Below are 25903 nucleotides of genomic sequence, written 5' to 3'. Positions count from 1 at the left end.
TGACAATAACTATTGACCTTTTTATTTCAGTCAGCTACAGCAGCTCTACATTCCCCTAAAATACTGTCCTGACCCTCCCGTGTTACCACAAACAGCTCATGGGCAGACACACTGAAGTGGCACCAAGTCTCTCTTTAAAGCTTAGTATTAAATATTAAATAGTCTCTTATTCCATTTACATTACTGTGTCAAGAAAAAGATAGTTAAAAGGTAAGTTACATGAACCTGTGAACAGCCCCTGTTCATTAGCACTGCAGGCTCTGGGGCCAGTCCTCAGGAAGGCGGTGAGTTGCTCCTTCAGATATGGAGGAGATCCAGACCATGGACTAATACAAGAGTTTCCTGTCTCTCCAGAACTGGGCTAAAAATGGGTCCACCCTGCTATGCTGGGGAGCAGGCAATCTGCACCCTTGGCTTTCGGAAACAGAATTTCTGCACTAGACAGAAAATCCTAATGTGATTAGAACACTGTGTGGTGGTGGAGGGTTTTTACTCCCCAGGAAGGGCTAATAGTTGAACGTGCTTCTTCCTATTGGCCACCATTGGCAATGTCCAGCAAATCACTAGGAGATAGAGCAAGGATTTGGTCATTATGGACTTTGCTGGAGAACATTCTCTTAAAAAAACAAAACAAAAAACCCAAAGAGTTGAGAGTCTTCCTTTGATTTTAGCAAAGTAGTAGTTTAAAAAAGCACTTAGGAAGCTGGTACTAAAGTCATTAGACGTTCTCAGAGCAGAGAGTCGTCCGTGCATCCCCCTTCGAGTCCATAGCGAAATTCTTGCAAGTTTGAGACTCCATAGAAGTGGACAAAGGCTGCAGCCACCACCAGCACGTGGAAGATCTGATGCGACTGGAACTGTGGGAAGGTGAGATAAAGCCCTTAAAAGTTAGACCAGCAAGAATCCAACAACCACAAAAGGTGAGTCCTGTCCTGAACTGTCAGAGCTCCATGTATATTGCAGCATCACAAACCAGGCAGACTGGTCAAGGGTCCTTTTAATACCTCTAGTCATAACCTATTGGTTCAACCCACTGCTTATCTGGTAGTTTACATCTCAATGCCAGGGGGAAAAAGCTCAATACACAGGATAAAGGGAGATTCTATTTGAAATGGACCATTTATCTCACCCCATTGGAACTAAAACTGCCTGGGACACAGAGGTACATTCCTCTGCGTATGTATGTGTGGAACCACAAGCCAAGCTAAACGCAGGGGAGTGGAGCCAGCTGCCTTCCCTGGAGCTGGACTTGATGGCAAAGTCAAGTTCCTCTGAAATTAGCCCCTGACAGCAGCTGAGCGCTGTAGGACGGAACTGTCATAAGTAGATAGGTAAGGTAAAGGTTAATTTTCTTTTCCTGTAAAGGGGGAACAAAGAGAACCAAACACATGACCAGAGGACCAATCAGAGAACTGGATTGTTTAAAGTCAGGGGCGGGAATTTGTATACTCGGGGTCTTTGTTGTTTTCTCGGCTATGGGTAAACAAGTTCCTTCTTAAACTCTCTCTTATGTCTCAAATATTCACTAAAATCTTGTGAAGTACAAAGGGAAGCCAAGAAGTAATTCGGGCCTTTATAGAAAAGAGCTTTTGGTGTTGTGTTATGTACAGATGCGGATTGGGTTGCTTACCTTTGAAACCCACCAAGCTCAACTACCAACTTTTGGATTATTCTCCGCTGCCACCGAAATCCAGGGAATTTATCAGGGGCCTGACCCCGCCTTTCCTCATCTCTGGTGTCCCCAAAACCCTTCCTTTGGGGGGAACCCCAGATTCCCAACTCCCTTTGAGGTTCCAGAAGCAGGAGAGAATAACCCCCTTCCCCCCCTTCCCTTCCCAGTACCTTCCCCCTGGGTCTAGCCTTGCGCGCCGTACGAAGAAACCTGTTTTTCTGCTTTCCCAAGAGGATTAAGGCGTTCTATCCCCTTCAGGAACCAATTAAATGGGCAAAAATACAACCACAGCTTGGCTTTGCCTTTCCCCTTCTCTGTCCTTTCCCCGTGAGGTGAGACAGCTACCTTGGTACAGAAATCCCTATTCCCGTTTTACCTCCTAGGAAAAGGAGAACTCCCACCAGTTTTTTCACAAAAGAAAACTTTATATAAAAAACAAAGAAAAAATACAAAACACAATACTCATTAAGAAAACTCAATACATGGCTTCTTTGCTTTATAAGAAAATAGAATAAAACAGTCCCTGGATTTAAAAGATAGCCGATTAAACCAGGTCAACAAACAAACATTTAACAGTAAATACAAAACACAAAAAGCTCATCATAGCCAAATTACGTTGCTTTTTCCTTTGTAACTCAACAGATTGTTCTAAGGAGAATCTTTGAGACTAGGATGTGATTAGGAGAAAAGCTTGTCCCTCAAAAGCCGAGGAAGCAAAAAAAAGACAAACAGCAATCCCACATCTGTACAATACAACACAAAACGCCTCTTCATAGCGAATTACTTGCTTCCCTTTGTAACTCACAGACTTTTAGTAGAATATTTGAGATAAGAGGGAGTTAGAAGGAAACTTGTTTACCCATAGCCGAGAAAACAACAAAGACCCCGAGTATACAAATTCCCGCCCCTGACTTTAAACAATCCAGTTCTCTGATTGGTCCTCTGGTCATGTGTTTGGTTCTCTTTGTTCCCCCTTTACAGGAAAAGAAAATTAACCCTTACCTTACCTTCTACTTATGACAGGAACCCACTGGCCTTCGAACTTTCAGTTTGAAATACATACTGAGGCCAAGATATCAATAGACATGACCTACAATTCTGAAAATGGTTTGGGCTGCAGAGCCCACAGACGACCTAGGCAGGGCAACTCCCTGAGCACAGCTGGCTCCACTGCTGAAGCTGCCTGGCTTGCCGAGCTCAGTCTGGGTTCCCCTGGAAAGGCTGGGGCAATGGGAAATCACTGCCCTGGAAAAGAAACACTACTTCAGCCTCAAAAGGCAACAAGCAAGGGATGAACGGGGTCCATTTTGAAGAGAGCAATGGGAGGCCACAGACCCAGGGACTGGAGAGCTTTAGGGGCAGTAACAGCACTTGTTACTGGCCCATGAAGACTACAAATCCCCACATGCGCTGCTCCAGCCTGATCTAAGCAGCAAGGCTGCATTGCATGCTGAGTCCTGGAACCACAGGCTACCCCTGCCTTCTCTTTTGCCCCTCTTGCTCTCTTCACAATCTGCCCTTCATTACCCAGCAGAGCCCCACATTCCAGAGCTGTCTCAGATGAATCTAACCCAGAAGCTCTGGGTCCAGCCCCACGCTGCCCTCTGGAGTGCACCTAGCACCACGTCTCCTGGCTTTCTCAGCAGGATACCCCTCAAGGAGAAGGTAGGCTCTACCCATGCCTCCAGCAAAGGCTGTACTCACCCAGATGTCAAACTTGCCAGGAAAGAAGCGCTCTGGGATGCGGGCAGCGTACAGCCCTGCTCCTGTTATGTACATCACAGCCATGAGGAAGAACCAGCCCATCTGGCCCACGGTGGTGGCTTTCACAAACCCCTCAGCGATGGTGAAGTGCATGGTGGGCACAACGCCACTCAGCCCCAACCCCAAAAATACCCCTGGGGGAAAGAGAGAGAGAGAGCCCTCAGCCTTCATTCAAAATACAGCCAAGGCACCTGAGCCGGAGGCTGTCCCGCAGCTCCCACGATAGCAGAATGCAGGTTTCCTCTAGGCCAGGAGGTTGAGTGTTGGGGAGAGTGGCTGGACTGACCGCTCTGGGATGAATAGCTCCCACATCCCTCCAAGCTGCCCCACAAAGGCTGCCCATGGAGGGAGAAGGGTTGCAGAGCAATGAGTACCAATGCAAATAGGCTGACTCCACAGACAGGAGCCTTGGCCTTCTTGCTTAGCCTTCCAGAGAGGCCTACATGGGCCATCGGTGATGGGACAGTAGGAGTGGACTGAGACCAGACTCCTTCATGTGCCGGTCAGATGGAAACTGTTTGGAGAGCTCAGTCCCAAGACTGCATTTAATGGGAGACCAAGAGACCACATATCGCACTAACAATCTACTGAATCAGTTATTCCCCCATCGGACAGAACCCAGGCAGGAGGTTTCATTCAGCACCTTCTGGGCTGGTTCTAGCTTTGCTCTGCACTGCCGGGGCGGGGCAGGCTGGATTTCAGTATAGCTGGCTCCCCAAGCACTGCTCTCTCCAAGCTAAATGGAAATGTACTTTTGGGGTAAAGTTTCAGCCGAGTCCTGGTAGCTGCTTTTGAGTTCCATGAAAGCCAAGTCTGGGAAATGCAAGGGGCTTTTTGGCGTAGGCAATTCAGAAATGGCTGAACTGCCCAACACGGAGCTGTCAGGGTTACTCGTGCTCCCCAAGGACTTGGTCCTTTAGTCGTTTGCAAAAAGTCCCCTGGACAAGCGTAAACATTTAAAGAGCTGGGCTCTGCCTCTGAACAGCAGGCCCTGGGGCTAATGCTGGGAGAGCAACCCTATGTTCAGCTCAGAACCAACACTGACACATGCTCCCCAGTGTCCATAGCCTTCTCTGCAGACCGATTGTCTATTGAGCTCTCTGGGCCCATGCAGCATTTAGAACTACGCACACAGGAACCAGCTTGTCTGGAGCATCCACCACTTGCTGCAGAATCGACCCATTTTAAAAGATTTCTAGATGTTGAATTGCAAAGAAAAATTTGCAAATGGAACTGATGCAGTGATGTCTTCCTGAGGCCGCAGACAGAGCCCTCGCCACAGCAGCTAAGCTGAGACCCCCCCCAGCTTGGGATTCAGAACAAGCAGCAGGTAAGTTTAAATGACAGAATTGTTAACCGTGGTCATGTAAGTAGAAACATCCAGCAAACACTGTATGGTAGGTGGAAGCCTGCTCAAAACCTTGGCTGGAGGGGAGTCTAGGTTACAACACTGCCAGCTCAGATCTACACTGGCACTGAGTGGGGTTTCAAGCCAACTCCAGATACACATCCCTTTGTGGCCAAAGTAGTGAGGCCGATCCGTGCCACTCCAGCAGCTTGCACTGAAAAGCACTGACTGGCCTGGGGCTTGTCTTCTTTTCAAAAACGGGGAAATTAAACAGCAAAATCTAGGTTAATGAACCAAATATAATTGCACAGGAGTCAAGCAGTGAAGGCATTCAGGCACTCTGGGACGGAGACTGGCCATGGCTGTGCAGTCTCTATTCGTGTCGTGTTAAACTGTTCCCCTCAATACATACACTGGTGTAGCCAGAGAGATGCCCAGGCTGAATGGATTGGTTGATTTAACCCTGCACTGGCTGACCCTGGTGCAGTTCTACTCATCTTCGGAAAGGGCCAGCAATAAAAGGTTTTGTATTTTATACAGCGTGGCCTTCCCCTATGTGACTCCCTCCTGGTCTCTGGGGCTGTGACCTTGGTGCTGACTGGAAGAGGCTCCAGTGGGGATACAGTGTGGACTGTAGCAGACTGTGGCACATACAACAGAGCACGTGAGCTGTTCCACCAAGCACCTGGAGCCATTGGCAGCACACCAGGACACTACAATCATTACCGCTACAGCAGCTCAGCCGAGACACAGGCAGCACTAACCACTGCAGCCCTGCTCAGCTCAGAGCCCAGGTGCAAGTGGCCAAGTGCAGAAGTGCTCCAGTGCAGGTATGCTGCCCCACCCACTGAGGGAAGCAGAGGGAGGTTGGCAGGGATGAATGTGGAGGAGAGAGCTCATTTCTACAGCTGAGTGGCAGCTTTTGGCTGCCAAGCCACTGCCCAGAGAAAGGAGGTCTCTGCTGCAGCAGCCTCTGGGCCTTTCCAGATAGCAATCAAGGGGTTTTAAACTCCAGAGGGTGTGGCACCAGGCAGGAACCTCCTGCCCTTTGGAGCAGCTGGCAACCTGTGCCCAGCATCAGCATATTCAGAACCCACAGCACAGGCGGAAACAAGCCTGGCACCAGCTCCGCTTCTTCCCTCTGCCCCAGCCTCTGTCCCACGCCTCTCCACTAGGCTGCACGCCAGCTCCTGTGGTCCCAGGGCAGGTTTCATGCACTAGCCCCTCAGGCAGGAAGTCTACCAGCTGGAGTGCCACTGTGCAGCAAGTGCCATCTCCCACAGCTGCCTTCCACTCCATGAGCTTCCCGTGGGGGAAGGGGCTGCTGGCCTCTGCCATGCATCCCCTGTGAGGTCTCGCCAACCCCAGCCCCAGCACTGGGGGTCCTGCAGGCACAGAGATTGAGAGCTCAGCTTAGGGGCTGCAGGCCAGCTTCACTCCACCTAACAGGGCACAGCCCCCTCCTTGTTTAACTCCATCCCATCCCCATTAGCAGGCCCAACCAGCAGCAGCATCCTTCAGCCGGGTGCAGGAAAGGGTCCCTGACAGGGCACTGCGAGATGCCCTGTGGCAGCACTGCTGGGGCACCCCTAGCTCCCACAGGTCACAGCTCTATGCCTGGCCAGGACCAGACACTGGTGGGGTGTCACCCCAGGCCCTGCAATCTGAGCAACCAAGGAGTGTCACTTCACCAGTGCTCCTGTTCAGACAGCAGAGGCCGCATCAGAGGCTAGGGGCGGAGGAGCACAGGGCCTGTAGGGCATAGAGAAGTTCCCCGCACAGCCCACAGGGGGCGTGTGGGGGAAGGGGGGTTCCGCACAGGGCCCATAGGGAGTATGTTGGGGGCAGGATGGGGGAGCCAGAAGGCAGAGCTGGAGTTCAAGGCAGGCAGCTCCATGCCCTGTGCCACCCCTTGGGCAAAGGCACAAACCCTAGAGATTTGGCCAGGGGGCAAGTCAGTGCACTGTGGTTTCCCAGCCACCCCTCCCAGGTCAGTGCAGCACATTAAAAGCAGCAGCAAACCATGAAGTGTGGGCCTGGACCAGATCCTGAACTTTTCCCCAGGTGAGGAGTGTTCAGCATGGGGTCTGGCTGCTCTTGCATTGCCAGTTGGAGCATAGCTAGGCGGGGGCTCCAGCTCAGTGAGGGGCAGGTGCCGGGGGAGATGGGCTGACCTAGGATAGTAGGGGACAGGCTGGCCATGCTGCAGGGAGGGGGCCTGTGAGCCACAGTGCTGAGCACAGCAGACACGGTAGCCATGGAAAGAACAGAGAGCCTTTGGGAAGGAGGCACGTTCTAGAGTATCCATTGGCTGATAGAACCAGGCGCTACCTCTTCAGGCCTCTGACAGAAGGGCCCCATGTCACCCACTCTGTTCTAATGCACAGCTGTTCCTGATGTACCATGTGGCAGCCGCATGGGGGACATCTCACCAGCTGGGCTATCTCCACCACTCAGGGAGCAATGGATCCTCAGGGGGGCTAGAAGGATCTTGGTTCCACCATTTCAGTGGCTGTCCTGTTCAAGCAGTTGCCAGGACACCCACACTGGCTTCCAGCAAGGGTTACAGCCTAGAGGACACAAAGCTGGGGTAAGAGCTGCTGCGTCTGTGTCTAGCAGGGGAATCATTCCCCACTGAGAACAAGCCAACCAGTTTTCAGCTGTACTGCAAGACAAGTCCCATGCTTCGGCACCAGTAACTGCTGCGACTGGCAAAGCCAACCCAGCTTGAGGCATGGGGCAGGGTCGGGGTGGGGAAGAAGAGATAAAAGCAGATGTCTCTGGTGAATGCTGCTCTGGGAAGGGCTCCCTGGACAAAGTCACAACTTCTGGCAGCAATTCTGCAGCTCCTGCTCCCCTTGGAGGGTTACCGGCTCTCAGCCGGTCAAAGAGGTAGCAGAGAGGAAACCCCTGGGCTCACTAAACCAGTGGTTCTTAACCAGGGCTCCGAGGCTCCCTGGGGGGCTGTGAGCAGGTTTCAGGGGGTTCCTCAAGCAGGACCAGCATTAGATTTGCTGGGGCCCAGGGCAGAAAACGGAAGCTTCACTGTATGGGTCTAAAACCTGGGGCCCGCGTCTGAAGTCAACACCTGAGCAAAGTAGCTTTGTGTGGGGCCCAGTACCATGGAGCCCCAGGCAGCTGCCCTGCTTGCTACCCCCTAACACTGGTCCTGGCTTTTATATGCCGAAAACCAGTTGTTGTGGCACAGGCAGGCCACAGACTGTTTACAGCATGTCAGGGAGGCCTCAGTAAGAAAAAGGTTGAGACTCCCTGCACTAGATGATCTCCATCCACCTCCAGGCCTCAGTGCTAAGCAGGCTGTGGCACGATCCTGAACAAGGATCACAAAACCCTGTGCTGCCTGCAGCCTTTGTTTCAAGTGAGCCCGAGTCTCCCGGATCAGGGGGACTCTGACAATGGTATGACCCCGCGATTCGCGGCACAGCCAGGAGTGAGACAGCCCTGGGGGAAGCAGCCAGGACTCCAGCTGGGGCAGGAAGCACAAGAACATTCATTTAAGCTACATCTAAGTGAAAACTACCTGTGCCTTCTGGTCTAGTAAACGTCCAGCACTAGCCATCGCTGCCAGGTGGCAGACCCCTGCATCTGCCCTGTGGCTGTGGGAGGGAAATGTATGTTGCCTTTAACTCTGTAATAGCAACTCAGGACCAAGGCTGGGCAGATACAGCTGTCACACTGGAACGCTTCAGGCCCTTCTCCTGCTCTTCTCACTAGAGCTGGGTTGTGGAGGCTTGGCTCCGCATACCCAAATCAAGAGCAGATGTGTATGTCAGTCACTGACCCCAGTTCCTGGGAGGCTGCCACTGCTCCACACCAGCCAACACCAGAATCACACCACAAAAGTGACAGCTCGCCCAGGCATTCAGCGGCCTACAAATAAAGAGTGTGATCCTGTTTCCATTGAGGACACTAAGAGCTGTGGCCTTAACATCAATGGCACCAGGCTTGTGCCACTTGCATTTCCAGGCCAGGCCAGTCTACCCAGATCGGCACTCGAAGCCCAACATGGGCTCTCTCCTGGCACATTGCTGTATTGCAAAGCAAGGAAGGTACTGCAGGAAGCTAAAGACAAGGACAGTGATGGGCGTTTCCATTGCCAGAGAACTGATGGAGTGAATCCTTCTGGGGCAACTAGATTGTGCCCACACCGATTGGTAGCTTTTCTATGGATCCCCAAATGGCTCATGCACTGAAGTTAGCCACTGTAGTTCTCTGGGAGGCAGCAGCCTCTTTATCTCCAGTTTACAGATTGAGGAATGAAGTGACCTACCCAGAGGTGGGAAATAAGCTCAGATCTCCTGAGTCCCTGTTAAGTGCCTTAGCCGCAAGCCTTTCTGTCAAGCTGTGGGGCTTTCCATGTCACATCCAGTGGGAGTGGCCCCGCCCACTCCCAGCATGTACAAAGTCAACATCCACTAACACCAGCTGAACAGCTTGTGGCTGAATGAAAAGCGTTCCTACCTGCTCTGGTCTGTCTGTGCTTGGGGGTTGCAAACCGGTCCCACTGAGCGACAATGATTGCGGAGATGCCCAGGACGCAGACAATGGAGAGGTAGATGAGCCGAGGCTGCGGTGAGCAGTAGAATGAGTAATAGAGCCAGGGAACAAAGCTCCCCATAATCAGCAGTGCTATTCCTGAGTAATCCAATCTAGAACACAGACAGAGAGAGAGAAACCCAGAAGTCAGTTTGGAAGTGCACTCCCCTCACTCTGGCATGTCTACACCCTCAGCTCCCCTTGTCGCAGCCCAACTGCGGGCTCTCCAGCTGCAGCCCTCCAGACTTTGCGACCCTACCTACATCTGTAGGCCTAGCTAGGGGGAGTGTGACTGGGAAGAACTGCAGCAATGCATTGTGGGCGTTTCTGTTTGCGTTGCAAGTGAGTTTGTGGAGCAGCAGTGTAGGAGGGTGGGTCTGTCTGGGCGGTACAGGTGAGAGCAGAATTAGGTGTGTCTGTGCAGTTTTCTGACTGTTTAGTGACAGTATGGACAGGACAAGCACTGGCACAGCCTCAGTGGGAAGCAGTGGCTCTTAGTCCTTGTTTGCACAGGAATGCTGACAGCTTCCTTCATCCCCAAGTGCTTGCAAATGATACACATGGGAATCACTTCCCCACTGAAATGCAGCCAGTGCTGGGGTGAAGAGCAGCAGCTATGTAACACCCCATGGCACATCAAGGCATTTTGGCTAAGGGCACCCCCCTCCCCCCAATCTTAGTGCTGTGCAAAGCAGGTAAATCCCTTTGGCAGACTGGCCTGAGCAAGATCTGCTCCAAAGCCTCCCACACTATGTTGTTCAGTGCCTGGCAGGCTAAGGCTGGGCTAGGTCAGCCTGCTGCTAGGACATGACCAGGAGTTAGCAGCTGCTGCTGAACACAGTTTTGTGGTTGTTTTGCTGCAGCCGACTCACTTTGAAAATGTCCGGGAGACCTTCTCCGAGTGACAGTAGACTGTGTGGAAAAGCCAGGAAAAGCTGAGGCATAGCACTGCTCCAAGGAAGAACATCCCGAACACCACCTTCTCCTGAAGAGGGGCCATGAAGTACATGTTGGGCCTGAGCATGGTCAGAATCCCCAAGAAGAGGAACAACACAAAACCTGCAGCCAACACACCAAAGAGTCAGTCAGCCAACAGGAGCCACTTCCAACAGCTGCCCAAGGGAGTGCCTGTGCAATGGCAGCGAACCAGCGTTTCACAGCAGATCTGGGGAAAATCAACACCAATGGTCTTTGCAATCCCTGCCTGCGCCAGGAGAGAGCAGCACAGAAGGGTCACACAGCGTCAGTCCTGTTAACAGGGGAACTCGGTAGCTGCCCTGGGAACAAGAACAGATATGGGGCTAGTCTGGATCTCCCTGGCAGGGCCTGCAGCAGGGTGTTGCTGTGCCCAGTGCAACATGCATTCCACTCTGCTGCCTTGAAGGGGCCAAACCCTTTTGGGGGGATAGAAGTGGGGAAGGGCCAGGCTGCCTTACTTATTCTCCAAAGACTCAGTAGCCTCTAGAGAGAGATGTGTGGCACTCCCTGCCACGCTCATCAGTTCTGCTCCTGGGGGAGAGGAGATGAGGAGTCATTTGAGGTGCTTCTTCCCCCGGAGGCCTTAGCAACTCTATGTCTTGCGGTCTGGGAGCTTAGGCCTGGGCCCTGTGTGCCCCATTTGTGCTGACATTCGACTGCCAGGCTAGCCACTGATACTGACACCACTCAGTTCCAGACCACGCTGAGGACACACTATCCCAGCTGCCCACTATCTCATGCATGCAGCCTTTCCCTGCCTGGACCTTCTGGAAGGCCTTGAAGAGCATTCTGTAGCACTGCCAAATGGCTCCAGGACCTGTATTGGAGGATGGGGCCCACTTGGAGATAAAAGCACAAATGATCCAGTCCCCATGGGAAGCAGGGCTCAGCACACCCTGGAAGGCACATGCCCACAGCCTCTGGGGACTTGATGGAAGAGCTCATTTTTGCCTCAAACATCTGGAGCCAAGAGGGACCACTGCCTGCAGAGCTAGAAGGCGGATGGCATGTGATGTGGTTAGCATGGCCAGGTGAGTGGTCTGACTCGGAACTGTTTTAACATGGCTTCAGTCTGCACCTTGCCCTCAGCGCTGGTTGCCTAGCAGGAATGTTGCTGTTGTGAGCTAGTTCACTGCATCTGTGACATACTTCCCACCCTACAGGAGGAACTGTGAATCTGACCATCATTAGCAGCCCTGGGTACACTGAGCAGCACCTCCAGCCAAAGGCCACAAGCAAAATTTGCCTCTTCCCGGGTTCCCCTGGAAAGGCCCTGACCCTCGTGCTGTCCATCCAGGAGAGCAGTCTGTGACATTGCACTCCATATGATTTTATGAAAATATGCTAATGAGTGTGAATATAATGCAACTGGAATATGCTTCATGCAAAAGGTCTCTTGTAAGGTATCATTACAAAGCGTATAATCTACTGAGCGTGGTCATCCTATTTGTATGTATGTATCATTCTTGTATATGAAACTAGAAATATGAAATACAACTCTGAGGTCCTATTGTAATTATGCAAAGTGTGGGCCATTAATGGTGGTTTGAAATCTTGATGGCTCCCATCAACTAGGACAACCAGTTGTAAATGGCTCTGTTTACTTGCAAGCCTTCCTGTGAGTCAGGCCAGGAAGAATGAAGGTTTGGGGTTTCACAGGACATGTGACCATGTCACCTGGTATTGGAATCCACCTAAAACCTGGTGCTTTACCACTTAGAAGGAGGGGTGGAGACCCAGAGACACAAAAGATTCCCGCCTTGTGCCAAAGCTATAGAAGGGGATGGAACAGAACAAAGGAGGCTGCAGTCACGAGAAATCCCCTAGCTACCACCTGAGGTGGAACAAGAACTGTACCAGAGAAAGGATTGGGCCCAGACTAGAAAGGAGCCTAATCTGTGAAAAAAGCTTGTGGGAACATCTCTGAGATTTATCTGTAATCAGTTTCTTAATGTATTAGGCTTAGACTTGCATGTTTTTGTTTTATTTTGCTCAGAAACTTACTTTGTTCTGTCTGTTGTTACTTGGAACTACTTAACTCCTACTTTTTATACTTAATAAAATCACTTTTTGCTTATTACTGAACTCAGAGTTAGTGACTACTACTTGGGGGGAGCTCACAGCTGTGCATCTCTCTCTATCACTGTTATAGAGGGTGACCAATTTATGAGTTTACCCATACAGAGTAAAACAGATTTATTTGGGGTTTGGATCCCATTGGGAACTGCGTGTCTGGGTGCTAGAGACAGGAGCACTTCTTAAGCTGTTTTCAGTTAAGTCTGCAGCTTTTGGGAGATGTGGTTCAGACCTGGGTCTGTGTTGCAGCAGGCTAGCATGTCTGGCTCAACAAGACAGGGTACTGAAGTCCCAAGCTAGCAGGGAAAACTGGCTCAGAGGTAGTCTCAGCACATCAGGTGGCAGTCCCATGGGGGTTTCTGTGACCCCACCAATCACACAGATATCACTCGCTGTGCGCTCCCCTCACTTTACTGAAATGGAGGCTGAGCTGCGCTGCCCGTAGCACTGACAGGGACACTGTGAGGAGGTCAATGGCAGTTGTGAGCTAGACAACAAATGTGCTCGCCAGGACCTTTCCGGGAGCTACTGCCTGCCTGGCAGTTACATTTACTTGACTGCACCCTCTCCTTGAGCCAGTCCAGCTCTGAGGACATTGGATGAGCACAGCTGAGAACTGACAGATCACAGCTGTGCCAGCCACCAGACAATAAGCTGGTGCCCACCATAACAGGTTCCTGGAGAGCATGAACAGTCTCAGTTGACCTAGGGGGTCAGATCCCTCTTTGCCTTGTGATGCTGGGGAAAGGGAGTGGCCTGTTCTCCCCACACACGGCCCTCACTCAAAGGTCAAGTGCACCCTGGCAGCAATGATAGCAAGATAATCCCTAAAGTGAATCCAACTACTTGTCTGGTGCTCAGCACGGATGCCAAGCTTGGATCCCTGGCCAGACGACGAGGAAGCAGGTTACACACCCTGATGGGACAAGCCCACTCTGACCCTGAGAAGGTGTGTTCTGTGCCAGGTGAGGTGAGAGCTTCTGGTTCCTCATTTCTGGCTCCCTAGTGACAGAGCAGTACATCTGAATGGGGGCACCCGACCCCCCACGTAGCACAAAGTGAGGCTCTAGGGAGCACAGAGGGCTCAGCACCAAACAGCTCCCATACTCCCACTGTGTGTGTGTGGTTGTGGTGGTGGGGGGGGGAGACAGACATTCTTCCCTGTTCTCGATGGGAGCAGCGCCCACCTTCCCCTTCTGTGAGCCCAGCAAGTCCCAGTTCTGCTCTGCAGGTCTGTCAGATTCTGAACACAGATGTGTCTGTTCACATGGGTTAATCCTCACCAGCGCCCCACAGGAATCCCTGTGTCCATCCCCTGTGAGTCCAATGGGTTATCGCTCTGCCAGCTCCACACTCACTCCGTGCCTGTAGTGAGAACATGGCTACTTGAGTCCTGCACAGGACTTCCACCTGCTCCTGCTATTATGGCAGTGGGTCCTTCAGGGATCTACACTAGTCCCACCCCGGGCTCAAATGGCTACCACCCCAGCCTAATGGAGGATCTGGCACAACAGGCCATGGGAAGCCAAGAGTGACCTGGGCCCTGAAACAGTCTACCAACACTGGCCAGTGGAATGATATGGGGGCCCCCAAGAATCCCGAGCTCCTAGACAGACAGGTTTGCTGCCCTGGCAGTGTATCCAGCCCTTTGGGGAAGACAAAACAACTCCCAGGGATGCCTCTGCCCCTCTGACTGAGGGTGCAGCCATGACAGGCCCATACCAAGCTCCCTCCATCCCCTCGCTGGGGAGGAATTCTCCCCTTCTTCCTGCCCACTAAAGAGAGAGCAGAGGGAGGATGCGGGGGAGAACAGGACACTCCCTCCCAGCCTTGACTGTTTATGTGACATTTGATGCTGAGTGAAACTTTTCCCCTAGTAAAAGGCATCCACTAGAGTCAGCCTCTGAGCCCTCTGAGGCAGGGCCCTTGCCTTGTGGGGTCTCTGTCCTGAGCAGGGCACGCTTGTAGGGCCACAGCCATACTCATCACCCCAAGGATAGAGCTCCCCCTCAGTCACCTAGTAAGTGAGTCCAGATGTTGCCCGTCTCGGTGTGTATTCGGAAGATGCTCTTGAAGCAGGCTCTGAAGGATGGCATAGGGGGTCTGTGTCCATGCAGGAGGTAATCGTTATCCTTCAGCCAGTCCGGGAGCACATCATAGGGAATCACCCTCCAGCGCCCTTCCCACACCTGCAACACATCAACCCACACAGGCGGTTACTTTGACTGGTGGCCCCTGGCCAGGCATGGCAGCTGCTCCAGAGCCACTTCTATCCCCGTGACTGCCAGCTGTTGTTTCCATGGTGCCCATCGCTGAAAACGACATAGAACCAGTCAGTCTCTTCTGTGAGTTAAGTACTGAACTGCCCCAACCTTCTCTCCTCAGAGGACATGATAACTCAAGAGCAAGTTCCGTTGCTGCAAAATTAAATGCTTTGCAAATACCCACAGGATGCCCGTAAAGGGCCTTCTCCACACTCAATACCCTGGGACTGACAGAGACCAGCACCCTCAGAATTTGGCCCTTCATCACACTAACAGGCAACACTGTCAGCAGAGCCACGGCTGGAGACGTGACAGCTCTTACGGGACATTGTGACAAAAACCCCAATGGAGTTCATACAGGAGCGCCCTGGAACCAAGTTTTCATCCTGGCCCCAGCAATGGCTGCACCAGCCCTTCTCTCCCATGGTTCCACAGGTGTATGAGTGAGTACAGGAGCTTCTGCTTAGTCCCCAAGGCACACCACAGCAATACTGGACAGGTAGCAGTCAGTGCTCCAGACCCCAGGACAGATCAGAGGGGCAATGCAGAGCTAGATTAAGGCAGGGGTTTGCACCACACTTGCCCCTGCCAGACATGGATAACCCTCACTGTCACATGCACTAGATACACCTAGGTTGTTCCCCCTGTCAGGTCCTTGGCATTCTCCAAACAGCACCCGGGGTCAATGCTGGCTGTAGAGGGCGTCTCAGGAGCACTCACAGGAAGGGCAGGAAGGAGAAACAGCATTTCACAGGTGCTGCTGTTCACTTCCCATTCCTCTTGGCCTTGCAGTTGAAAATTTGTTAAGCTCTTGGCTTAGGCCCCCTACCTATGCTAGGAGGAACCCCAGTGCACTGGATTTAGTCACCCACATTTATGGTGTCCTCCTAACAAGGAAGATTAACCCCAATGCAGACCCAGCACAATGCCTCAGACTCTGTCACAGCAGAGGACAGCGGCCCAGAGCCCTGGCCCTGGCAGCCGTCCTCCATCGGCCAGCACTCAGGGCTGCCATGAGCTGACAATACCTTGTACACAAATTCCTCCATCTTTTCCATAGCATGATGAGCCTGCAGAGGTAGAGTCAGCACGCGAACCACCTCCTCTTCCTCCTCCTCCTCCTCCTCCTCCTCCTGCGGCGCTGTGCATGGCTGCTCCTTGACCTAAAGGGAGAGATGCCATTATTTGACACAAGCCACAACCCACCAGAGAGATGGACCATCAAGATGTGGGGAACTTAGAAAACAGCAAGTATATTCCAACCAAGAGGGGTGTGAACCCTTAGAATATATAGGTGCTACAGCCCTTCTGAGAGGGGAGAGATGGAAGCCTCCCCAGTCACCATTGCTTTTGCATCATGGTACTGTCTTAAATTGCACACAGAAGGGCTAATCCCAGATTCAGTTTTGCTTAGAACACGGATTAGAATGGAGGATCTTCCTTCTTTACAGTTCAGGGTGCAGCCTGAAATGGCCACTCTGCTCTAGCCAGGGAAGTGAGCCCAGGAAATAGGCCAGGTACCAGCCAAAGCAGAAGTGTTAAAGAACAGAGGCAGCCCCTTTTCACTGCAGGTCTAAAGCAGAGACTGCTGTGAACATGCCACCCCTACCTATTACTAACAGGTATTAGAAGATGACTCCTAATCTTAAAAAAAGCCACAAAAGCAGAAGAACCAATAAGAATGCTCCTTAGAATTCCTGCAGTGCACCCTGTTCACCTGCAGGCAGTGCTGTCAGCAGGCGTGCAAAGAGTGTTCCTTGGCTGATGTTATGAGACAAGGTTTGTTGAAGGCTGGCTGAGCCCAGTTCACCCTCCTCCCTCTGCACCAGAAAACAGGAGCACACTGGGGTGGGAGGGAGTTGTTTGCTTATGACAGATTACTTTCTATGCAATGGAATAAGATTTCCAGGACAGATTTTCTGACATGTCATCACTCTGAACAACAGAGAGTGGGTGCAAATCCTCACCATTCAGATTCAGTCCATTTTCACCCACAATGTGCACTGGTGTAAAGGGATGACAAGGGTCACGGTCTATTGTAGGGAGCCCAAAGCCCCACACTTCCATGCACCATGCTGCTAATGGGATTACAGGCAGATTCCTGGGTTAATCTGCAAGGACAGTGTTGAGAGCCTAAATAACTAGGAGTATATCTGTCTGTAACTCTAGGGCATTCAGGGCACATTCAACAGGACCAACTGGAAGCAATTTATAGGAAGAAAAAGCACCGAATGGGTTTGGTTTGCAGATCCCAGCAGCTGCCCTGCCTGGGGGCACTCCGTTGGATTGTGCCTTACGCTGGCTGAGCTGACAGCTCCCTGGTCTCCCTTCTCCTCTAGCAGCGGCCCTAGTTCTGCCAGCTCCAAATCGTCTCCTTCTCGGCTGCTGTTGGAAAGTCCATTTCCTTGGCTGGTTGCTGACCCTTTGCGGGACGACATCTGGTCAACACACAAAAGGTCTTGAGCTTCTGTGTTCTTGATCATTCACACTAGGAATAAAAACAAGACAAGAGACATTGCAGGCCTGCCCCCTTCCATTCAAATCCAAATCTGTCACACCAAGTGACCCAATGCTTTGCAACTTACTGCTTTGGCCAACACCGATGAGAGCATCTACAAGAGCCAACTCCTCAGCTCAGTGCCCATGGCGGCAGGCCTGGTGCTTACAAGGTGCAGCTGTACTCTGGGCATGGGCCCATTCAGAGTTCATAAGAACTGGAAAATCCCAACCCCCCTGTGACACCCTAATATTCACCACTGTCGTGTAATTAGGATAAGTTTTATACAAAGTATGACTTGTGAGGTATCATTCTAAAAGTCTTGATCTGCTAGACATTAACATCACATTGTCATATATGAAGTTATGAACTTTGGCTAGGTTTGCGTTACTGAAACATGTTGTGAGGTTGAAAACATCTACAAGCCGCCTTTCAGGTACAACAGTAATGCTAATGGCTTATTGAGCAAATACACACAAGCACAAGAATTACCGCAGAAACTGTGTACAATAGAAAACTCTCCGAGATAACACTACACAATGGGAACTGTTTGACCCAGATCACAGCAAAAGAGTTTTCTAGCAAGTGGGAAGAAGATATAAAAGCAGGACAGTGACATCATGAGGGTACCACACTCTCCCTGCAACAACACATCTGGAAACACCTGAGGGGCAAGGACTGAACTGTGGGAAGTGATGGTCCCAGGTTAGAAGGATCTTTAGCCTGTGAATGAAAGCCTGGAAAAGCCTATGCAACTTGTGCCTTAAGAATCTGCCAGCCTGTTTATCGCTCAGGGTGAGAATTTGCTAATTTATATCCTATCTATTTAGTGTGTTAAGATCAGTTTGCGTTTTTATTTACTAAGGTAATCTGCTTTGATCTGTTTGCTATCTCTTATAGTCACTTAAAATCTATCTTGTCTAGTTAATAAACTTATTTTTGTTTATTCTGAAACCAGTTTGTGGAATTCATAACTAGGGGGAGCAAAAAGCTGTGCATATCTTCTTCCACACTGAGGGAGGGGGTAGATTTCCTAAGTTTACACTGCACAGTTCTCTGTGCAGTACAAGACAATACAATTTTGGGTTTACACTACAGAGGGGGTGTGCACATGAGTGTTGGGCAATTCGCGAGTCCTCCCACACAGAGCTGATCTCAGTGTCTGTGTCTTTGTGCAGCTGGGTGTGTACTGGAGGAGGCTTGAGGGTCTGGCTCAGCAGGGCAGCGTAAGGGAATCCTGACTGGTAGAACCAGTGGGCTCAGTGGTACCCCAGTACATGAGGTAGCACCCCAGGGGGGAGCAATCCATCACCCCCAATTTGGAATCTCCTTCTCCCTGGCTTCAGGCCCCTTCATCCAGATTCCAGCTAAGCTTTACAAGGAGCCCAGGGAATCTCAACTCCCAGAGGAGGCAAACCCAAGATGGCAGCCACAACCTTCTGTGCGGCATCAACAGTGTCATGGGAGGGTGGGTCTACAAGGGCAGCACCTTTGGAAGTGCATGTGGTTCTCTGGATACTACCACGCTGGACTGGAATTTCTAAAAACAACCAGGATGCTGTGACAGGATATGGGCAAAAGCAGAGTTTTCACTGGGAATCTGCCATAAACTAGGATCATCCAAGTGGTACCCCATAGTCTGAAGAGAGGAGAGGACTTGGGAGTACTCTTTAAATAGGCAATGGAAAATCAGAATGCAGAGATATTAGGTGAGAAGGGAAACGTTCACCAAACCAAAGGAAATACGTTTCTCATTATAAGCCACGCAGAGAGACTCAACTACCTCTCCAGAGAGGTGAAGCAAACCCCATAGTCTAACAGTTAAAGCAGGAGACCAGAGCCACCAAGATCCCAGCTCTGCCACGGGTTCCCTTGCTGGCTTCCACCAAGTCTCAGTCTCTTGGAACCTTAGTTTCCCCCTCTGTAGGACATGGGCGATACTAATATGCCCAATTCATGAGGCATTTAGGGAACAGCGTTTGTACAGCGCTGTGCCTGTGAACGTGACTAGAGAAATGCTAAGCAGCATTGTGTGGACGGAAGTGATGAGGATTTCGGCCTCATTCTATTTACTAGCCAGGATCACTTCACATCAGAAAACTAGCATGGTTTGGCAGAACTAGCCATTTCTGCTCAGAAGAGGACCAAGAAGCAGGATGCTCAGGATGTAGACACAGGGGATGCTGGCCTAGCAGCTGTCTATGTCGTTCAGCCCTCACTTATGAGAGCCATCCTAATCACACTGTTGGTATCTGACCCCCAGGCTACTTTCTTACCTCAGGGTGACAAGCATTCACCCTCTCTTCGAAACCCCAGAGGAAAATATCATACCACTACCTGCAGCTTATGCAAAGGATCCCACTGTTAGGAACCCATCTTAGTTATCTTAGGCTATGTCTACACTACTGCATATGTCGGCAAAACTTACACTGCTCAGGGCTGTGAATATTCCACTCACCTGAGCAACATAAGTTACACTGACATAAGTGCCAGTGTGCACAGCGCTATGTTGGTGGGAGAGCTTTGCCACTTGCAGAGGTGTTTTTTTATGCCGACAGGAGAGCTCTCCCTTCGGCATACACATCTTCACCAAATGCACTGCAGTGGCACAGTTGTATCGGTACAGCTGCACCACTGCAGCGCTGTATGTGTAGGCATGGCCTTAGAGTTGGGTCCTGCACCCTCTGAAGTCCATGGGGGCAGGTCTTATGTTGTGAGCACTTCAGGGAAGGGACAATGGACCAAATTCACTACTGTGAGTGTGGGTGCTAGTTAAATCAGGAGTGAGGTGGTCCCTACTTATTCTAGGGGCAAATTTGGCCCTACATTTGCTTTTGTATAGTGTGGTTCACATTGAGAATGCTCAGGAAATAATCCAGTATTGAGTCCCACAAACCCCAGTATCCTAACCCAGCTGCATGACAGTCCCATGTTTCACAAATGGTTCCAGATCTTATTCAGCACAAAACAGTCAATGGATCAGAGCTCCAAACAAAAGGAGACACCAGTCCAGGACCCTGAGTCCACAGCTGGCTTATGCATTAATTCTACTCAGTCAGGACAAGTTCTCTCTTTATGGGTGAACAAGATGTTAAGTTTTCCATCATGACAGCAATTGAGCAAGTATGTTTTGTGCTTGGGTCTATATGCCTCCCTGACAGTTTTGCAGCTCATAAGTTGGACAGAGTGAGCACACAAACACGGTTTTGTTCTTCTCTCCAGAAACCTTTTCTTAGCTTTTGGGCACAATCCCCTCCTGGACCCTGGAATACTCTGGTTTCTATGAATACACTTGGCTTTTCTAATGTCGAAGCAAAGAGTCAAACCATTAGGAACTGCTGCAAGCACAAGGAGCCAGCCAGCTCTGCTCTATCTCCAACCAATACACAGATCTGAGATTTGGGCAAAGCAACTCTCTGAAGAGCCTTGGTGCCCCAGGTTCGAATTATGAGTCCAAAGGAGACCACCAGACTACACTTAAATACAGCAATGAGTGTTACAGAACCGCTCTCTCAGCAAAGTCTGGGAGGCCATTTGAACTCTTAAGCATCTTGTCTCCTTATACACAAACAGCTGACACTGCCTAATAATGTAAGCGGAGAAAATAGTAAATTAAGAAAAAATAACCAACTCTGTTATTCGTACACCCTGGAGTACCTGAACGAGGTCTTCTTTCCCTACGCAACACAGTTAGCTGCTGGGCTGGGTCCATTCTCACTCCATAAGAGTCAGGGGGCCAAGACCACGCAGAGGCAGACTTAATGGGACTTGCCAGAACTCCACTTAGCATCCTCATTTGCAGGATTCACTCTTGCAGGGTCAGGGTCCTCTCTCAGGTACATTCAGGCCTTGAAAGATGCTCTTGTCTTCTCCTCAATGAGCAATGGGAACTCTTCTGTGTGAGTGTAAGGGCTTAACCTATTAATCCTATAGAATTTGCAAATAAAGTTTTTGTCTTTATGGTTGTAAGGAAAAAAAAAAATCTTTCCAAATACAAAGAATGTAAGGATGTGGCATTGTGCTCCTGAGTCTGCACACAGAGGGCTCCAGTGCCTCTCTGGTACTCTTCACTTGGCAAGCAGCAGTAGAGTGAAAGTGACAAGACTAATCAATGCTGCTAGCCAGAGGCTTGTGCACAGCAATGAAATGTCAAGAGTTGGGTGAATTTCAGTATACTGCTGCCACTAAGGAAAGCTATCACCAGCAGCAGGCAGCAAAGGAGTTAATGGTCAGGGAGAAGGATCCCCAGAAGAGGTGGTGATGGGACGGGGGAATAGAATAGCAAAGCTAATGCCACAACCATAGCTGAAAGGGCCAAAGCTTCCAACCGATCAGATTCATATCAGCTTCTGGCTAGTATATAAGACACATGGAGATGCTATTGGAGCTGGGATTCTCACACGGGTATAGCCCCAAGACGTCTCTGTAAGATGTTCAGCCCTGGCTGCCTTTGCATCTGGCTGCAATTCCCATGCATTCAGCTGGTCTTTCCATGACTGCTTTCCCAGATTGAGGTGTCATTAGAAAAGGTTTTGGAACAAATTAATAAATTAAACGGTAATACATCACCAGGAGCAGATGGTATTCACTCTAGAGTTCTGAAGAAACTCAAACAGGAAACTGCAAACCTACTAACTGTGGTGTGTAACCTATCACTTAAATCAGCTTCTTTACCAGATGACTGGAGGATAGCTAAAGCGACGCCAATTTTTGAAAAAGGCTCCAGAGGCGATTCCGGCAATTACAGGCTGGTAAGTCTTATTTCAATACCAGGCAAACTGGTAGAAATTATAGGAAAGAACAGATTTACCAGGCACGCAGAGGGACACAATTTGTTGAAGAAGAATCAACATGGCTTTTGTAAAGGGAAATCATGCCTCGCCAATCTCTTAAAATTCTTTGAGGGATTCAAGCAGGGCTTTGGAGTGGAGCAGCTCCGGAGCAGTGGAGCTGCAGGTTTTTGCCTGGAGCTGGAGCGGAACACAGCTCCAAAGCCCTGGATTCAACAATCATATGGACAAAAGTGAGACGGTGAACGTAAGAACGGCCACACTGGGTCAGACCAAAGGTCTATCTAGCCCAGTATCCTGTCTTCCAACAGTGGCCAATGTCAGGTGTCCCAGAGGGAATGACAGAACAGGTCATCATCAAGTGATCCAGCCCCTGTTGCAAATTCCCAGCTTCTGGCAAACAGAAGTTAGGGACACCATCCCTGCCCATCCTGGCTAATAGCCATTGATGGACCTATCCTCCATGAACTTATTTTGTTCTTTTTTGAACCCTGTTATAGTCTTGGCCTTCACAACATCCTCTGGCAAGGAGTTGTGTTGTGTGAAGAAATACTTCCTTCTGTTTTAAACCTGCTGCCTATTAATTTCATTGGATGACCCCTAGTTCTTGTGTTAAATAACACTTGCTGATTTATTTTCTCCACACAGGTCATGATTTTATAGACCTCTATCATACCCCCCTTAGTCATTTATTTTCCAAGCTGAAAAGTCCCAGTTTTATTAATCTCTTCTCATATGGAAGCCTCTAATATTTTTTTTCCCTTTTCTGAACCTTTTCCAATATATCTTTTTTGAGATGGGGCAACCACATCTGCATGCAGTATTCAAGATGTGGGCATACCATGGATTTATATAGCAGCGACATGATATTTTCTATTTTATCTATCCTTTTAATGATCCCCAACATTCTGTTCACTTTTTTGACTGCTGCTGCACACTAAGTGGATGTTTTCAGAGAACTATCCACAATGACTCCAAGATCTCTTTCTTTTGAGTGGTAACAGCTAATTTAGACCCCATCATTTTATATGTATAACTGGGATTATGTTTTCCAATGTGCATTTCTTTGCATTTATCAACACTGAATTTCATCTGCATTCTGTTGCCCAGTCAACCAGTTTTGTGAGACTCTTTTGTAGCTCTTTGTAGTCTGCTTGGGACTTAACTATCTTGAGTAGTTCTGTATCACTGGCAAATTTTGTTTACCTCTTTTTCCAGATCATTTATGAGTATGTTGAATAGGACTGGCCCCAGAACAGCATCCAACAAAGTGGGTATTCACCAACAAAAGCTCATGCTCCAGTACGTCTGTTAGTCTGTAAGGTGCCACAGGACTCTTTGCTGCTTTTATAGACCAGTGTTTCCCAAACTTGGGACACCGCTTGTGTAGGGAAAGCCCCTGGCGGGCCGGTATGTCCCTCAGCCCACGCCACTTCCAGCAGCTCCCATTGGCCCAGAGCACCGAACCGCAGCCAGTGGGAGCCGCGATCGGCCAGACCTGTCCGGTCAGCCAGGGGCTTTTCCTACACAAGCAGCATCCCAAGTCTGGGAAACACTGTTATAGACTAACAGACGTACTGGAGCAGATATCCACTGGATCCCCCTTGTCCACATACTTGTTGACCCCCTCAAAGAATTCTAGTAGATGGGAAATCATGCCTCACCATTTACAAAAACCATGTTGACTCTTCCCCAACAAATCATGTTCATCTATGTGCCTGACAATTCTGTTCTTTACTGTGGTTTCAACCAGTTTGCCCAGTACTGAAGTTAGTCTTACTGACCTGTAATTGCTGGGATGATCTCTGGAGCTCTTTATAAAAATTGGGGTCACATTAGCTATCCTCTAGTCAGAAGCTAATTTAAATGATAGATTATAAACTACAGTTGTTAGTTCTGTAATTTCACATTTCAGTTCCTTCAGAACCCTTGGGTGAATATCATCTGGTCCCAGTGACTTATTACTGTTTAATTTATCAATTGGTTCCAAAACCTCCTCTAATGACATCTCAATCTGGGACAGTTCCTCAGATTTGTCGCCTAAAAAGAATAGCTCAGGTTTGGGAATCTGCCTCACATCCTCAGCCGTGAAGATTGATGCAAAGAATTCAGGTAGTTTCTCCGCAATGGACTCCTCATCCTTGAGTGCTCCTTTAACATCCAGTAGCCCCACTTGTTGTTTAGCAGGCTTCCTGCTTTTGATGTACTTTAAAAAAAACCTGCTATTATTTTTTGAGTCTTTGGCTAGCTGTTCTTCAAAGTCTTTTTTGGCTTTCCTAATTATATTTTTACACTTCATTTACCAGCATTTATGCTCCTTTACATTTTCCTCACAAGGCTTTAACTTCCACTTTTTAAAGGATGCCTGTTTGCCTCTACTTCTTTTACTTTGTTGTTTAGTCACAGTGGCACTTTTTTGGTTCTCTTACTATGTTTTTTAATTAGGGGTATACATTTAAGTTGAGCCTCTACTATGGCTTCTTTAAAAAGTTTCCATGCAGCTTGCAGGTATTTCACTTTTGGCACTGATCCTTTTAATTTCTGATTAACTAACTTCCTAATTTTTGTGTCGTCCTCCTTTTTTTAAATTAAATGCTACAGTGCTGGGCTGCTGTGGTGTTTTCCCCACCTCAGGAATGTTAAATTTAATTATATTATGGTCACTATTACCAAGCAGTCCAGCTATATTCACCTCTTGGACCAGATCCTGTGCTCCACTTAGTGGTGGGTTCCAGGACCAGCTGCTCCAAGTAGCAGTCATTTAAGGTGTCAAGAAACTTTATCTTTGCATCCTGTCCTGAGCTGACATGTACCCAGTCAATATGGGGTGGATATAGTGTACTTGGACTTTCAGAAAACCTTTGACAAGGTTCCTCACCACAGATTCTTAAGCAAAATAAGCTATCATGGGATAAGAGGCAAGATCCTTCCATGGATCAATATAACTGATTTGGATCATTGGTTTGACCTAGTATGGCCATTCTTATGTTCTTATGCTTTTTTAAGCCATTCCCTTTATTTTCAGTGTCTGACATTGGGCCATCCTCATTCTTTGTGTTGCTGGATGTTGGCTCCATTTGGATGAGGGATGCCTCACATCTTCAGGGGGCACTGACTGCATTTCTCAGTGTGTTCTCTTTGTCATTTCATTGCATGATACAGATGCCTTTCATGCAGTGTAATTGTATCTGTGTCAGTCCCAGGACACTCAAGACACAAGATGACCGAGGTAATAACTTCTATTGGACCAACTTTTGTTAGTGAGAGAGAGAAGCTTTATAGCTCTGTTGGGGCTTGAAAGCTTGTCTCTCAACCAACAAAAGCTGGCCATATAAAAGATATTACTTCCCCCATCTTGTCGCTGTCATAGATGCCTTTCAATAAGTGACAAAGTATGCTGTTCGCGTATTTAAGTTTTTAGATCCTGTTGTTGCCCCACAGATTTTAAAGCGAACTGTTCCCAAGAACCTAACCCTAAATGGCCTAATGCAACCCATGCTGGTCTCCAAGGGGCAGGAGGAACAGCTCCGGTTGGAACACCGGCGTGTCGAGCCCCTAAGCAAAGCAGCCAGAGAACTGCTGAGGTCCGCAGGGTGCTACCGGGCCTGAGGCTTCCACACTCAGACCCGCTTCCGCGGCCGCAGCAATAAGCACGTCCCAGGCCCGAGGTGCCGCTACCTCGGGCACCTAGCCCGCCCGCCCGCCGCTCACGGGGGTCCTGCTCGGGGAAGCGGGACGAGGGGTCACCCCAGCCGGGACAGGTCACGCGCCGCCCGAGGCGATACCTGGACCGTGGCCTCCAGCACCGAGGAGAGGCGGCCCTCGGGCCAATATCTGCCACGGGCCCGTGGGACGCGTCGGCCCTCCCCCCACCGCCCGCACTCACCGGCCCCTACATCCCAGGCGGCGGCGGCGGCGGCTCCGGTTGCAGTGGCAACACCGGAAACAGCCCTGGGC

At 49.8% G+C, this 25903-nt stretch overlaps 1 protein-coding gene across 5 annotated transcripts; it reads right to left on the bottom strand.

The window, feature by feature from the left end:
* ADIPOR1 (adiponectin receptor 1) lies at positions 1-25903 on the bottom strand. 5 transcript variants are annotated; one of them, XM_075064977.1, is made up of 9 exons: positions 25833-25900; positions 20814-21083; positions 16957-17147; positions 15688-15822; positions 14413-14584; positions 10214-10400; positions 9267-9454; positions 3377-3570; positions 1-857 (listed from the first exon to the last, which is right to left on the bottom strand). In XM_075064977.1, the coding sequence occupies exons 3-9, from the start codon at positions 17140-17142 to the stop codon at positions 729-731; spliced, it is 1191 nt and encodes a 396-aa protein (XP_074921078.1). In that variant the 5' UTR covers positions 17143-17147; positions 20814-21083; positions 25833-25900; the 3' UTR covers positions 1-728. The 5 variants fall into 5 exon arrangements, with proteins under 5 accessions (XP_074921078.1, XP_074921079.1, XP_032655517.1 ...); XM_075064978.1 differs by having other exon boundaries at positions 20814-23254; positions 23712-25899; XM_032799626.2 differs by lacking the exon at positions 20814-21083 and having other exon boundaries at positions 16888-17147; positions 25833-25903.

The sequence above is a fragment of the Chelonoidis abingdonii genome, chromosome 4 (genome assembly GCF_003597395.2).
Source record: "Chelonoidis abingdonii isolate Lonesome George chromosome 4, CheloAbing_2.0, whole genome shotgun sequence".
NCBI classification, from domain to species: domain Eukaryota; kingdom Metazoa; phylum Chordata; order Testudines; family Testudinidae; genus Chelonoidis; species Chelonoidis abingdonii.
The sequence above is the reverse complement of the archived record's forward strand: the minus strand, read 5'-3'. Positions and strand labels throughout refer to the sequence as shown.

Excerpts from the sequence above, each read along its gene's own strand:
- ADIPOR1 (XM_032799626.2), bottom strand. The coding sequence starts at position 17,142 with ATGATCAAGAACACAGAAGCTCAAGACCTTTTGTGTGTTGACCAGATG. Across the intron at positions 14,585-15,687 it reads TGGAGGAATTTGTGTACAAG|GTGTGGGAAGGGCGCTGGAG; the intron begins GTATTGTCAGCT and ends GATGTGTTGCAG. Across the intron at positions 3,571-9,266 it reads GCACAGACAGACCAGAGCAG|GGGTATTTTTGGGGTTGGGG; the intron begins GTAGGAACGCTT and ends TCTTTCCCCCAG.